At 39.4% G+C, this 15398-nt stretch overlaps 1 protein-coding gene across 12 annotated transcripts in view; it reads left to right on the forward strand.

Annotated features, from left to right (window-relative positions):
- The window catches only part of LOC105490273 (zinc finger DHHC-type palmitoyltransferase 20), a 90531-nt gene extending 77286 nt beyond the window's left edge, over positions 1-13245 (forward strand). For 3 of the 12 annotated variants that reach the window (XM_071081566.1, XM_011755725.3, XM_071081571.1), the window contains 4 exons: positions 3258-3347; positions 5027-5142; positions 7540-7617; positions 9131-13245. In XM_071081566.1, coding sequence (XP_070937667.1) covers positions 3258-3347; positions 5027-5142; positions 7540-7577 — 244 coding nt within the window. In that variant the 3' untranslated portion in view covers positions 7578-7617; positions 9131-13245. Of the gene's footprint in view, positions 1-3257; positions 3348-4630; positions 4676-5026; positions 5143-7539; positions 7618-9130 lie in introns of all 12 variants that reach the window. The other 9 variants (XR_011614992.1, XR_011614994.1, XM_071081567.1 and 6 more) reach the window with 5 other exon arrangements.
- Positions 13246-15398: the final 2153 nt, after the last annotated feature.

A 15398-nucleotide genomic window follows, 5' to 3' on the forward strand; every position in this document is an offset into this window, starting at 1 on the left:
ACCTTCCTGGCTAATAGGATGAAACCCTGTCTCTACTAAAAATACAAAAAATTAGCCGGGCATAGTGGCAGGTGCCTGTAGTCCCAGCTACTTGGGAGGCTGAGGAAGGAGAATGGCGTGAACCCGGGAGGCAGAGCTTGCATTGAGACAAGATTGCACCACTGTATTCCAACCTGGATGACAGAGAAAAAAAGATTTTATCCTTGTCATTGGTTTTAAGCAGTTTGATGAGTTCCTTGGTGTTTATCCTCCTTGGGGTTCATTAGGCTTCTTGGATCTGTAAGTTTATAGTTTTCATCAGATTTGAATAATTTTCATCAATTATGTCTTTATTTTTTTCTGCCTATTCCCCTCTTTTCACCTCCTCCCTGACCAGCTTTTCTGGTACTCTCATGTATACATATGTTAAATTGCTTGATAGTGACCCACAGGTCATTGCTATTTTGTCCTTCTCTGCCATCTTCTTTTCTCCGTTTGCTTCATTTTGGTTAATTTCTACTGCTAATATCCATAAGTTCACTGATCTCTTCTATAATGTCTAGCCTGCTGGTAAGCTTTTCCAATGAATCTTTCATGTAAGATTTTTAAAATATTTATTTATTTATTTATTTATTTATTTATTTATTTATTTATTTAGAGACGGAGTCTTGCTCTGTCACCCAGGCTGGAGTGCAGTGGCGTGATCTAGGCTCACTGCAACCTGTGTCCCCTGGGTTCAAGCAATTCTCCTGCCTCAGCCTCCAAAGAAGCTGGGATTACAGGTGCGTGCCACCACACCTGGCTAAGTTTTGTATTTTTAGTAGAGACAGGGTTTCACCATGTTGGCCAGATTGGTCTGGTCTCAAACTCCTGACCTCAAGCAATCCACCCACCTCATCCTCCCAAAGTGCTGGTTTATAGGCATGAACCACCGCGCCTGGCCCAGATGTATTTTTCAGCTCTAGAAGTTCAGTTTGGTTTTTTTAATATCTTACATTTATCTTTTCATTATATCTATTTTTCCTTTTAATTCACAGGTACATTGATAATCATTTTTAAAAAGTCTTGTTTGCTAATTTTCACTGAAATTGCTAAGTTTCTGATCTTTTTCTATTAACTTTTTTCTTAGCTATAGATCACATCTGTGCTACTTTTCATGTCCGGTAATTTTTGATTGGGTGGTGGACATTTTGAATGCTACTTTGCTGCCTGTCTAGATTGGCCTCCTGAAGGGCTAGGATTAGAGGCGTTACTACTGCGCTTGGCCTGAGGCTTGTTTTCAGCTTTATTACGTTGAGTCCAGAGTAGTACTTTCTCTAGGGCTAGTTTAGCACTCCAATAAATGTGGAGTTTTTACCAAATCCATGTGTTCAGTGAGATCGCCCCAGTCAAGCTGGGCAAATGTGAATGCTTCCCAGTGCTGTGAATTATTCATCGTTCATTATTCCCAGTTGTTCTTTTCCTGGATTCACAAGTGCAGCTTAGTATTTATCAGAAGACTCAGGTACACCACAGTGCAGATTTCTGTAACCATTTCTCTGCATATCTTGCTCTCTCTCAACTCTGTCCCATAGATTTAAGCCACCTCAGCCCCTCTTTTTTTTAGACAGAGTCTCACTCTCTCTCAAAGTGAGACAGGCTGAGTGCCCAGGCTGGAGTACAGTGCTGCAATCTTGACTCACTGCAACCTCCGCCTCCCGGGTTCTAGTAATTCTCGTGCCTCAGCCTCACTAGTAGCTGGGATTACAGGCACATGCCACCACACCCAGCTAGTTTTTGTGTTTTTAGTAGAGATGGCATTTCACCATGTTGGCCAGGATGGTCTTGAACTCCTGACCTCAAGTGATCCGCCTGCCTCAGCCTCCCAAAGTGCTGGGATTACAGATGTGACCCGCCGCACCCGGCCCACCTCAGCCTCAAAACTCCCACCTCTGTCATCTCAATTCAGTGAAACTACCTTGTTCTGCTTGTTTCCCACCCCCATAGTGCCAGGGCCCTGGTTTCCCACCCCCGTAGTGCCAGGGGCCTGGTTTCCCACCCCCGTAGTGCCAGGGCCCTGGTTTCCCACCCCCGTAGTGCCAGGGCCCTGGTTTCCCACCCCCTGTAGTGCCAGGGCCCTGGTTTCCCACCCCCGTAGTGCTAGGGCCCTGGTTTCCCACCCCCGTAGTGCCAGGGCCCTGGTTTCCCACCCCCTGTAGTGCCACGGTCCTGGCAGAAAGCTGTGCCTTGCTTGGTTTTGTTTTCTTTTTTTCTGAGACCACAGTTCTCTGCTGCCTATTTTCTAAAAAAATAATTTTGTACTGTTCAGTTTCTGACTATGTACAGTTTACCAGTTATTCCATCTCTTGGCGAGAAGTAAAAGTCTCTGTAGTATACAATTTTGATGTGTTTAGATAATATGAAAATAAGGCATAAGTGTGCTCTTTTTAGAACGTAAGCTTCTTGAAGGCAGAAAGTTTCTTCTCTTTTGTTCACTATTTCCTATATCCGTAGTACTTAAAATAGTACCTAGAACATCATAGGCATTCAGTAAATATTTGTTTAATGAATATTGTTGAATAAATAAATATGTGGAACTTACATCATGAATTTCAGTTTGAGCCTGAATGATCTCATAAATGATTATGATAAGCAGGTCAGTTACTCAAATACTTGAATACCTATGCTTGGGGTGCTATACTAGGCATCAGAATCTTAATAGGCACAGAAGACATTGTTTCTCAATGTATGTAAATTGTAAGAGAAAAGGGCTTGTGTCTGCAATGGAGGTATTAGTCTGTTCTCACACTGCTAGTGAAGACATACCGGACACTGGGTAATTCTAAAGGAAAGACGTTTAGTTGACTCACATATGGCTGGGGAGGCCTCACAATCATAGTGGAAGGCAAGGAGAAGCAAAGTCACATTTTATATGGTGGCAGACACAAGAGTATGTGCCAGGGGAACTCCCGTTTATAAAACCATCAGATCTCGTGAGACTTACCCATTTTCACAAGAACAGCACAGGAAAAACCCACCCCCACGATTCAGTTACCTCCCACTGGGTCCCTCCCCTGACACATGGGAATTATGGGAGCTACAATTCAAGATGAGATATGGGTGAGGACACAGCCAAACCATGTCAAGGTAATAACACCTAAGTTAGAAATCTTAGGAATTACTTCCTTATATGACAAGTTACGATAATTTATGCCATGTCTCTGAAAAATGGGTGTTAAATTTGACCATTTTGATTTAATTTAACATTATTTAAATTATTACTATTTTTCATTATGCAGCTTGGGTGATGGTTGCAGTTTTCCAACTCGCCTTGTGGGGATGGATCCAGAACAAGCTTCTGTTACAAACCAGAATGAGTACGCCAGAAGGTGTGCTTCTTGTCCTTACGCTTTTCCATATTCATCATAAAGCAAACCGTGTACATGTGTTGTGTGTACGTCTTATGAGTAAATACAGTAGTGATTTAGTAAACCAGCATAGTTAGGGAAAGAGAAATTTAAATTTTTTAACTGTGGGTTAATAAAGGTATATGTGCTAATAACCATGATTTTTTATTATCTAAACCAGAACACTTAAGAGTAGGAGAGAAGGCCGGGCGCGGTGGCTCAAGCCTGTAATCCCAGTACTTTGGGAGGCCGAGGCGGGTGGATCACGAGGTCAGGAGATTGAGACCATCCTGGCTAACACGGTGAAACCCCGTCTCTACTAAAAATACAAAAAACTAGCTGAGCGAGGTGGCGGGCGCCTGTAGTCCCAGCTACTCGGAGGCTGAGGCAGGAGAATGGCGTGAACCCGGGGGGCGGAGCTTGCAGTGAGCCGAGATCGCGCCACTGCACTCCAGCCTGGGTGACACAGCGAGACTCCGTCTCAAAAAAAAAAAAAAAAAAAGAGTAGGAGAGAGAATGCTTGTTTAATAATAGTTAAACCAGGATAATCGCATAAAGCTGGAAATGTCTGGGCAAGCTGGGAAGTAACTAAGACCTTTCAAGATTTTATTAGATTGGATTATGTCAGTTATGTTTTTTCAAATAAATTAGTCATTATACTAATCACCATTTTATTTTGATAAATTTTAATATACTATCAAAATAAGAATTCAAAAATACAGTTTTTTTTTTCATTACTTCATCTTAGAGGAAATTTTCCCATAATATTTGTGTGGCAAGTAAACTTTCATACATTCAGTGTAATAGTTCATTTTAAATGAAATTTTAAAGAAGCTAGAGATACTTCTGTCCAAGTAAAACATTCATAATTTATTCATTACAGAAATAAGTTGTAGGAGAAGAGGAATGATAAGTTCTAAACTAGCATATTAATATTGGAAGAACCCTAAGTCTTAGAATGTAGCTTAATGCCTTAGACCTTTGAGCTCTAACATTTGTTAGGGTTCTGGCCCAGTCACTTAAATTATGAGCCTCAGTTTCCACCTCTATGAAATCGGGATAATGATACTCACCACCGAAGGTTATTTGGAGCGCTGAGATAATGTATATAAGGTGCCTGGCATCGTGTCTGGCCCATAATAGGAAACCAACATTTATTAGTTTCCTTTTCCTCTTCCTTTCCTTCCTCCATTCCCTCCCTCCCTGGATCTTTTAGCTAGAAAAATAAGTCTACGCTAAATCACTGAATCATTTTTTCCCCTTAGATCTAAACTGCAGAGGTAGAAAGCAGAAAACTTGGGAAATGACAGGTAATTGTTTTGTACTGGCCACAGACATAGATCCCCACCTGTCCTTGCACTGCCTATGGCTCCCGATTAACATATTAAGAACAGTTCAGACCGGCCTCTGAAGCTTTTTAGATTTTGACTAATTGTTTTCATTGGCAGCGTTGGAATACAGATTCTTGGGTCTAGAGAGCCATTTAATGGGGGGTTGTGGGCATATTTTTATTTTGAAGGTAGTTTTTTCAGAGTACTAAGATCTCATGAGTTGCCCTCACATATTTAGGAGAAGGAATACTAATTTGCTGCTTATTAATTTATTAAGTATCCACCGTTGAGCATTAAGCTATTTATTAAGTTGTTTGCTCTTCTTTTCAGTAGTGGCTCAAATCAGCCTTTTCCTATCAAACCACTTAGTGAATCAAAAAACCGTTTGTTGGACAGTGAATCTCAGTGGCTGGAGAATGGAGCTGAAGAAGGCATCGTCAAATCAGGTAATAGTTCTCATTTGAAACACTGCTTTGGTTCAAATGAAAAGCATGAGATATAATACATGTGGAAAACTCAAAATAATGTAACATTTTAAAAATACTAAAATATGTGAAACTTTTAAATATATGCTGGGCACGGTGGCTCACGCTTAGTAATCCCAGCACTTTGGGAGGCCGAGGCAGGCAGATCACGAGGTTAGGAGAATGAGACCATCCTGGCTAACACGGTGAAACCCTGTCTGTACTACAAATATAAAAAATTAGCCGGGCGTGGTGGCGGCACCTGTGGTCTCTGCTTGGGAGGCTGCTTGGGAGGCTGAGGCAGGAGAATGACATGAACCCGGGAGGCGGAGGTTGCAGTGAGCTGAGATCGCGCCACTGCACTCCAGCCTGGGGGACAGAGCGAGACTCTGTCTCAAATAAATAAATAAATAAATAAGTAAAATATATAGGGTGTTTGTGGTTCTTAGTAGCTTCTATGAGGAAGGGATAGAGCGAGGAGAGTATAGTGGGTCATGTTTTTTTCTGTGCAACTGCAGGTTTTTGTTAACCCAGCCACATACTTCCCCACACAGATGTGGAAAGTTCTTTTGGCGTTGGCTGTTCTGAATAAGCAACGTTATTCTTTTTTTTTTTTTTTGAGATGGAATCTCGCTTTGTCACCAGGCTTGAGTGCAGTGGCACAATTTCTGCTCACTGCAACCTCCACCTCCTGGGTTCAAGCAATTCCCCTGCCTTAGCCTCCCAGGTAGCTGGGACTACAGGCGCCTGCCACTGCGCCCGCTAATGTTTTTTGTATTTTAGTAGAGACGGAGTTTCACCATGTTGGCCAGGATGGTCTTGATCTCCTGCCCTCATGATCCACCCGCCTCAGCCTCCCTCAGTGCTGGGATTATAGGCATGAGCCACCGTGTCTGGCCAGCAATGTTATTCTTTAGGGTCCCAGCTTTTGCTTAGTTGACAATAAGTCTTGAAAAGCATTGCATTCTTTGCTGCCTTAGTTTAAAAAGAGCACACTGGCCGGGCGTGGTGACTCACGCCTGTAATCCCAGCACTTTGGGAGGCCAAGGTGGGCAGATCACACGGACAAGAGTTAGAGACCAGCCTGGCCAACATGGTGAAACCCCATCTCTACTAAGAATACAAAAATTAGCCAGGTGTGGTAGCACATGCCTGTAATCCCAGCTACTCGGGAGGCCGAGGCAGGAGAATTGCTTGAACCCGGGAGGTGGAGGTTGCAGTGAGCCGAGATGGCACCCCTCTGCACTCCAGCCTGGGCGACAGAGTGAGACTCCGTCTCGGGGAAGAAAGAAAAAAAAGAGCACACTGAATATATTTTAACCTTTTTTAGGTGACTCTTAATCATTTATGAATTGAGGATTCAGGTATGGAATAGTCAGCAAAATTGAAGTGGGAATTTTCATCAGACCTGGGTTTAAAATACTGTCTGGCTACTTAACTAGCATTACAGCCTAAAACACATCTGAGGTAATTTTTAATGATAATAGTAATAACACTGTGGTTATCTCCTTGCACTATAGAAAAGTGGTTTTGGGTCAGGCACAGTGGCTCACACCTGTAATCCCAGCACTTTAGGAGGCTGAGGCAGGAGGATCACTTGAGCTCAGGAGTTGGAGACCAGCCTGGGCCACACAGCCTATCTCTACCAAAAACTTTGGGAAAAAATTTTTCTAGGCCTGATGGCATGTGCCTGTAGTCCCAGCTACTCAGGAGGCTGAGGCGAGAGGGTTGCTTGAGCCTGGGAGATTGAAGCTACAGTGAGCTATGATCATGCCACTGCACTTCAGCCTGGATGACAGAGCAAGACCCTGTCTCAAAAAAAAAAAAAAATGGAAAAAGAAAAACGATTCCAGACATTTAGCTCCATTTGTACTAACTGTAGCAAATACCCTAAATACCCTTAAAAACACTGTTAGAATTTCTGAGGTTTTTTTGTTGTCTTGACTTTTAGCAGCATTTAAAACATTCTCTTAAATTAGTATCTTTAGGATCTTCATTAGGATCATTACACCTTTTGTATAAGGTCAAGGAAAAATCCCGAAGTTTAAGGCCAGCCTAGGCAATACTATTGAGGCCCATCTCTAAAAAATAAAGCTCTAGGGTAAAGTTCATTTTGCGAACTTCTTAATTATTGCTGTTTAACATCTTTAAAGCCAGTGGGTATTTCCACAGGATAAACATAAAATCAAACTTTTGACTCCTAATGTTAGCTCTTTACTTCTGGGTTCTATAAGAAGACAAATGGTTGACACCATAAGCCTATTTGGTATTTACATAATAGTCATTTTTGCTGTAATCAATTTTTACCATTTAGCCAGAAACTTAATACTTCTTTTTTTTTTTTTTTTTGTCATGTCATACACAATTATGTGCTTACAGGGACAAATAACCATGTAACAGTGGCAATAGAAAATTGAGTACCACTTGTTCATAACTAACCATTTGAATAAGAACAAGGTAAGACAGTGTAAAGGTAATCCTTGAATAAATGCAGCTTATTTTCATATTACATAATCTTTAAACAATTTGCAGTTCTTTTTTTTAGTCTTTTTAATTGTATCAGCAAAATTAGGCAGTACAGGAAAGACTGGAATGTAACATCTGCCAAAATCTCATTTTCTTTATTCCTTATAGCACAATCTTAGTAACTATTTGTTGGTAAATTAATGAAGAAACTAATAAAAATAGTTTAGGACTGGTATGTGGACCACTGGCCTTTTCAGTAAACAGTACCTTATTAATTAAAGAAAAAAAGGTGGCCAGGCAAGGTGGCTCACACCTCTAATTTCAGCACTTTGGGAGGTCAAGGTGGGAGGATCGCTTAAGCCCAGGAGTGAGAGACCAGCCTGGGTGAGATACTTAAATTTGTATAGTGAAACCTCATCTCTACAAAAAATAAAGAATTAGCCAGGTTTGTGTTGATGCACACATGCAGTCCCAGCTACTTGGGAGGCCGAAGTGGGAGGATCACTTGAGCCCAGAAGGTCGATGGCACCACTGCACTCCAGCCTGGGTAACAGAGCAAGGTCCTGTCTCAAAAAAAAAGAAAAAAAAAAAAAGCGACTTTTGTCCACTATTAAGGAAATTCAACCCAAAGAAAAATGACCAAAGACTCTAAAAAAGAATTAAGAGGTTTATTTATATGGTTTGTAAAAGACACAGCAAGAGAAGATTGCTAAGTAGTAAATTACCACAAACATGGAGCTTATCACATTTATCATCCTGTTCCTGTATAACAGAGTTTGTTTTTCTAAAGGCGTCTTATCTGGAGTGTCAGCTAGAGGAGTATCTGTTTCCTCACTTGTGGGCTTGTCCTCAGCAGTTAGGCCCTTGCAGAGGACCTTGAGCCTGCGTGCAGGGCTGCAGCCAGAGCCTAAGACCCAGGACAGTCAGATCACAGGCACTCAGGGTGGTGGTCACATTGGGCAGAGTGGCTGCAGTCAGAAGAGGAGCTGTATGACCCGCATGTGGTGATCGTAAGTCAGGTCCATGTCACCGAGAGCTGGAGCTGTGGAGTAGTGCTTGGTGTCCAGACAAGCCCGCAGTCCGAGGTCCACGATTCTTCTTAATGTGGGCGGAATAATTGCTGATGCTTGTGGTGGTTGAGAATCCTCAGCTGCAGTTCCTTTAACAGTTGCTGTGGGAAGTTTTCTACATCTTGCACCAGTCTTAGGACAGGTGTAGGTGGACCAGATGTCTTCTCAAATGATGTCCAAGTTAGCAGTCTGGGAGTACTGTAAGATTCTCCCTTTTAAAATACTCTTTTGATTGATTCAGGGGAAGAAAGTAATACCCGCTCATTTACTGCTACAAAAATCTTTATTATTATAATATTAGTAGTGTTAAGGACTTACTTATATTCCATCTTGTTATATTAGTAGCTTCGTACCTTAGCCCACAGAACCATTTAGTAAATATTTTCAGAAATAAAAAAATCAAGTTTTAACCAACAATGTTTCTTTTTTTGTAGGTGTATGAAAACATTATAGACTGATATTTTCAATTTTCATTTGGAAGAAAATGATCAATGGAATGAAACAATTGAAGTATAACAGAAGATATATTTTTTAAAAAAGAAAGCCTTTGTACAGTTCCTGGGATCCACAGACGCACTGCTCCAGAGCGGAACGATGCCTTAATCTTAAGTGTCCATTTGTGCAGCATTGACTTAGAGCTACAAAAGTGACTTAACGTTATTCTGGAAATAATACTTACCTGTTATGAGATGCTATAATACGAGCTGTCATCACATTTTAACATGCATATGTATTTTTTGATACCTGAATTACATTATTAGAATTAGTATCCATATACATTTTCACTCTAAAAACACAAGCTTAAAAACTTGAAAGTAAAGTACATCTAGGACAAATGGTGGCTGAAAGTGAATAATATTCAAATTACTGTTGCTTGTACTGTATAAGGAAAATGCTTTTTTAAATTGGGTATTTGCTAATTTATAATTACTATTTTATACTTTTCAATATTTTTAATAACTTTTATTGTTGGCTATAACAGAAGGATTCAGATATCTAAATATCATCATTTAGAACATAGAACACATTGGTCTAATTCATCGAAAGCTTAGTTAGAAGCATTAATACAGCCATGTAGTGGAACAAGTGCCCAAGGCTTAAAGGGAACTCGGCAGGATAAGAACTATTTTGGGTTCTCTCTGCTATTTTATAACTTTTGTTGTTGAACTTTCAGGGGTGTGTACACTGGCAGAGAAACACAAAGGTACATGTGCTGGAGAAATACTGGACACAGTAGGAAGAAGTTTAAGTGTCCAGAAGAAAAGATAAGAGGAATATTGTAATCTGTTAAAAAAAGAATAGTTTGAGTTTTAACAGTAGTTAGAATAAAGCATGCTGTTGACTTGACTTTCAAATTTCAGGGTAGGTAATGACTAAAAATTACTTTGAAACTTTTTTACAGTAATACTGTAACAACTTAAAAACAGTGACTTAAAATGCAATTCAAACTAGGCAAAAAAAACTTTAGAATAAGTTTTCCTCCTGGCTCTCAGTTGGAAAGTCTAACCTGAGTGGTCATTTTACATTCCCAGTCTCTGAGAAGTGGATTCTACTCTTAGATGCACAGTCTCAAGTCTGACTTTCTAACAGCAACCCCTTTATGCCTAGAAACATTTCTCCTTTTTCCTTTTAAATCTAATCTAAGCGACAGGAGTTGTTGCATTAACTCCAAAGAAAAGTACAGAATAAACAATGTCGAAATGTTACTCCTCATTTACACCTTTTAGTCAGACACACACACACACACACGCCCCCCCCCAAATAATCGATTGCTTCCCGTTGGTGGGTGGAGACGAACCTCAGCAGCATCTGTGAGTACTACAGGTTGGAGTGTCCTGTCTGTAAAATGGGACTGCAGGGGAGGGAGTGTTGTGAATGAGTTGGACTGGATGACTTCTAACATTCTGCGATGCCTAATTTTGCAAAATCACTTTTCATTCACCCAGTAAATTTTTTTCTTCTTTTTTCCAGGCAGTCTTGCTCTGTCTCTCAGGCAGGAGTGCAGTGGTGGGATCTTGGCTCGCTGCAACCTCCACCTCCCGGGTTCAAGAGTCCTGCCTCAGCCTCTCAAGTAGCTGGGATTACAGGCTCCTGCCACCAGGCCCGGCTAATTTTTACATTTTTAGAAGAGACAAGGTTTTACCATGTTGACCAGGCTGGTCACGAACTCCTGACCTCAAATAATCCACCCGCCTCAGCTTCCCAAAGTGCTGGGATTACAGGCGTGAGCCACCACGCCCGGCCCCAGTAAATTTTTTGGAGTACCTTCTATATGCTAAACAATACACTAGGAATAGCTCTGTCATTTCCTAGTACAGCATAAATTTTATGGTTGCTACTGTAGGTTTATAATTTGTTGTTTATAATTTGGTCTAATTTCCATCAGATACTAATATTAGATTTTAAAAGGAGGCAACTATTTTTCTCTTTGAACCAAAGGAATGAGTTAGCTTTGAAAACATAGTTTGGAATACTATAGTATGGATTCTTCTACCTTTGTTTCAACTCCTTAGTCTTAATAATCTCGATTCTAGCAAACTAGAATGAGTTAAGAGATAATCAATTATTGCTGGGCATGGTGGCTCATGCCTGTAATCCCAGCACTTTGGGAGGCCGAGGCTGGTGGATCACCTGAGGTCAGGGGTTCGAGATTAGCCTGGTCAAAATGGCAAAACCCGCTCTCTACTAAAAAAAAAAAAAAAAAAAAAAAACCCAAAAACTGTCCAGGCATGGTGGCACACTCCTGTATTCCCAGCTACTCGGGAGGTGGAGGCAAGAGAATCACTTAAACCCAGGAGGTGGAGGTTGCAGTGAGCCAAGAGTCTGGTGCACTCCAGTCTGGGTGACAAGAGAGAAACTCCATCTCAAAAATATATATATATCAACTACCAACTAAAAACATAACTTCAGTTTGGCAGTTTGCATATTATAAGGAGATAAATGTTTAAACATACTTGACTACTTTCAGAAATGTTCTCCTGGTACTTTTTGTGAGTATTTCTACATTCAGATCAAAAGATTTGCATGTACCTGGCTAACGCCAAGGAAACTATTTTCTTCTTCACTATTATGCACTTTCATGGTAGTATAGTCTTTCTCAGTTCTTTTACTTTTTGTTATTTAACATCTTTAATATAATAGCACAGCAAACATCTTTTCAGAAATTTTCAGTTAAAGCCTTTGAATTATTTATCTTTGGTTTAATTTACAGCCAGCATTTTGCCACATTCTAAATAATATTTAGCTGAACTGATTCATGCGTATTAATGACCATTCTAGCAAAGGCCTACAAGTGGTGTGGGAATCAGGGAAAGGCTGCCTCTTTGGTATTTCAACTGGTATTGATTATTGCTATCAACTATTTGGGGAGAAAAAATCAAAATGAAGCCCTGTCAAATTTTATAAGTACTATCTTTGGTCCTTCAAACACTTGAACATTTGTGATGACACCTTAAGAAAAATGAAGTTCAGGTCTTACCATTGCCATTAAAAACAAATTAGGAGACGTGGTTTACCTGGGAACAAATTTACTTGAATATTCAGTACCTGAAACCATGCCAAACCAAAGAGCAGCTGCAGTACATTAGTTATTTTAAATGAACAAGTTTACAAAGTTTATTTTCATCTATACATAAGGATGATTTTTTAAAAACTTTTTACATATTAGTGGTTATGATCCAATGTGTCATGAGTGAATTTAACTGTAAGGTGGTTTAAATCAAATATGCAATGTTTACTTGAATTGTATTTCTATTAGCAGATTTTGACTATGTTTACAGGACTGTTTAAATTAAGGATTATCAGGCATGTGAGATCTCCTTTCAGTTATCTTTAAAACAGATGTATATTAAGGGCTTAGAGTTAGGATCTACATATTCTGGGCAGTGAATAGGCAGTAACTTACAAATAAGTTTTGCTTACCTTTTGTTTTAGGGACTAGCATTGCTATCAATGGAAAGTATTTTTAACTAATCTGTTATTAAGAAAGTCATATTTTTGCATTTCAGCCAAAATAAAGACCATCTCTGATAATCTGTTAGAAACAGATAATACATGTCTGAAATCCATATGTTTCATATGATCTAAACTGTATTTTCCAATTTAAATTAAAATGTAATATAGATTCAGAAAGGTTCATATTTTTCTAATGACTTCATTCTATATTATTTTGTTAGGTTGCATAAAGAAGCAAGGAATTGCACTTGTATTAAAAGATGAAGAAAGCTATTAGGTATATTTGTACATGACTGCAAATGAGTCTATGCCTGTTTAAAAGAAAAGATGGACACTATTTTAAAGTGAGCTTTAATATGCTTTTATATAAACAAATTTGAAGTACAGTTTAGTTTGGTTGTGTTTACCTAACAAGTACTATAAGCCGTGTATTTGTTCTTATTTGTATAATCCTAGCCTGTGACTTAATGTTGACGCTTTGCTTTGTCTTTTGGCTGGCCTAACCTACATTGACATGTACGCAGAACATTTTACAACTTTTTTTTTTCAAAAGTCATAATGAATTACTTTATTAATAAACAAATAAAGTCTTGTATTTGAAGTGTTTTCTTTCTTATAAAGTGGTATTTACCAAATGAGAGAATAACCATTATTTTTATCAACTTGAAAATCTGGTAAAATAGTGCTTAGAGAAAGAGATTGGCTAATAGTTTAGGGAAACCACCTTTAAGATAGGTATTATTTTAGTGCAACAAAATTGTAGTTTACTTAGGTTTATTCAAAACCTAAAGAGTTTAGTGGCTTTTTACTGAACATAATTTAATTTCAGAAGTCATTTAGGACCTTGAGGACCTTCAGATCACTGTAAGTTGTTGAATTGTGATTGTTAAAATGCTGAATAATTAATAATTTCATTATGTAGAATTCTTTTATGGCATCTGTGTTCCAGTGCCCTTCCAAAGAGGCCAAGTTTGTTACTGAAGCCAATTAAAGATTTCATGTAGCTATATTTATAAAAATTGAAGTATCTCCTTGAGAAAGGAAAGATCTTGAAGACAGGTAAATATATCAAATTGCAGGCTGGGTGCAGTGGCTCACGCCTGTAATTCCAACACTTTGGGAGGCCGAGGTGGGTGGATCACTTGACGTTAGGAGTTTGAGACCAGCCTGGCCAATATGGTGAAACCCTGTCTCTACTAAAAATATAAAAATTAGCCAGGTGTGGTGGTGGGTGCCTGTAATCCCAGCTACTCGGGAGGCTGAGGCAGAAATATCACTTGAACCCAGGAGACAGAGGTTGCAGTGACCCGAGATCACGCCACTGCCCTCTGGCCTGGGTGACAGCAAGCCTCTGTCTCCAAAAAAAAAAAAAAAGTCTAATTGCCGAAATCTGCAATCTGCATATAATATAATCCCACTTACGAGTTTTACAGTGTCCATGCTGTGTACCTGTGTGTTCAAACTCAGCCTATTAATCAAGTATTAATTACACTATTGTAATGTTCTCATATCCACCTCCTGTTCCTTTTGCAGTGAGCTCCAGTGTTGCGGGTATCCACTTAAAACACCAGGCGATGCCCATCATCTCCACAGGAGGAGTTTGTCTTGCCGGTAAATCATGTTTCACAGTGAAAGTGATCTCATGGTACTCATGTAGTTTTCTTTTTGAATTTATTTATATGAGGCACAGTAGGTACATATTTATAAAATACCTGAGATATTTTGATAGAGGCATACAATCAATGCATAATAATTACATCAGGGTAAATGTATTCCTCACCTCAAACATCATTTCTTTGAGTTACAAAGCTTATGATTATACTGTTTTATGTTTAAATGTACACTAAATTAATGTTGACTGTAGTCACCCTGTTGTGCTATCAAGTAGTAGATCTTACTCATTTTATCTAACTATATATTTGTTTTACCCATTAACCATCCTCACTTACCCCCAACCCCCACTACCCTTCCCAACCTCTGGCAACCTTCATTCAATTCTCTGTGTTCATGAGTTTCATTGTTTTAATTTTTCGCTCCCACAAATGAGTGAGAAGTCTTTCTGTGCCTGGCTTATTTCCCTTGACATAATGACCTCTCGTTCCTTCATAGTTGTTGCAAATGCAGTATCTCATTCTTTTCTATGGTTGAATAGTGCTCCATTGTGTGTATGTATGTGCGTGTGTGTGTATGTGTGTGTATATATATATATATATATATATATATATATATATATATATATATATATATATAATCTTCTTTATCTATTTGCCTGTTGATGGTCACATAGCTGGCTTCCAAATCTTGGCTATTGTGAATAGTGCTGCAGTAAACTTGGAAGCACCAATTATCTCTTGCACATACTGATTTCCATTCTTTTGGATAAATACCCAAATGCTCTCTTTAACATCTTTCCACACTGGATCCATCATATAATTGTGCATAATAGCAGCTGGAACTGACAGATATATAGAAATAATGCTGCTTTTCTCAAACTGCTGAGCCACCTCTTCACAATACTTGGCTATAGCATCTGCCTCTCCTGATGGGGTACAGGAGCAAAGACTGTTAAAGGCGGATTGCTGGATCATACGGCAGTTTTTTTAGTTTTTTGAGGAAGCTCCATGCTGTTCTCCATAGTGGTTTTACTAATCTACATTCCCAACAACAGTGTATGAGGGTTCCCTCTTCTCTGTATCCTTGCCAGCGTTTGTTGTTGCTTGTCTTTTGTATCAAAGCCCTTTCTAGTGG

The sequence above is a fragment of the Macaca nemestrina genome, chromosome 16 (genome assembly GCF_043159975.1).
Source record: "Macaca nemestrina isolate mMacNem1 chromosome 16, mMacNem.hap1, whole genome shotgun sequence".
NCBI classification, from domain to species: domain Eukaryota; kingdom Metazoa; phylum Chordata; class Mammalia; order Primates; family Cercopithecidae; genus Macaca; species Macaca nemestrina.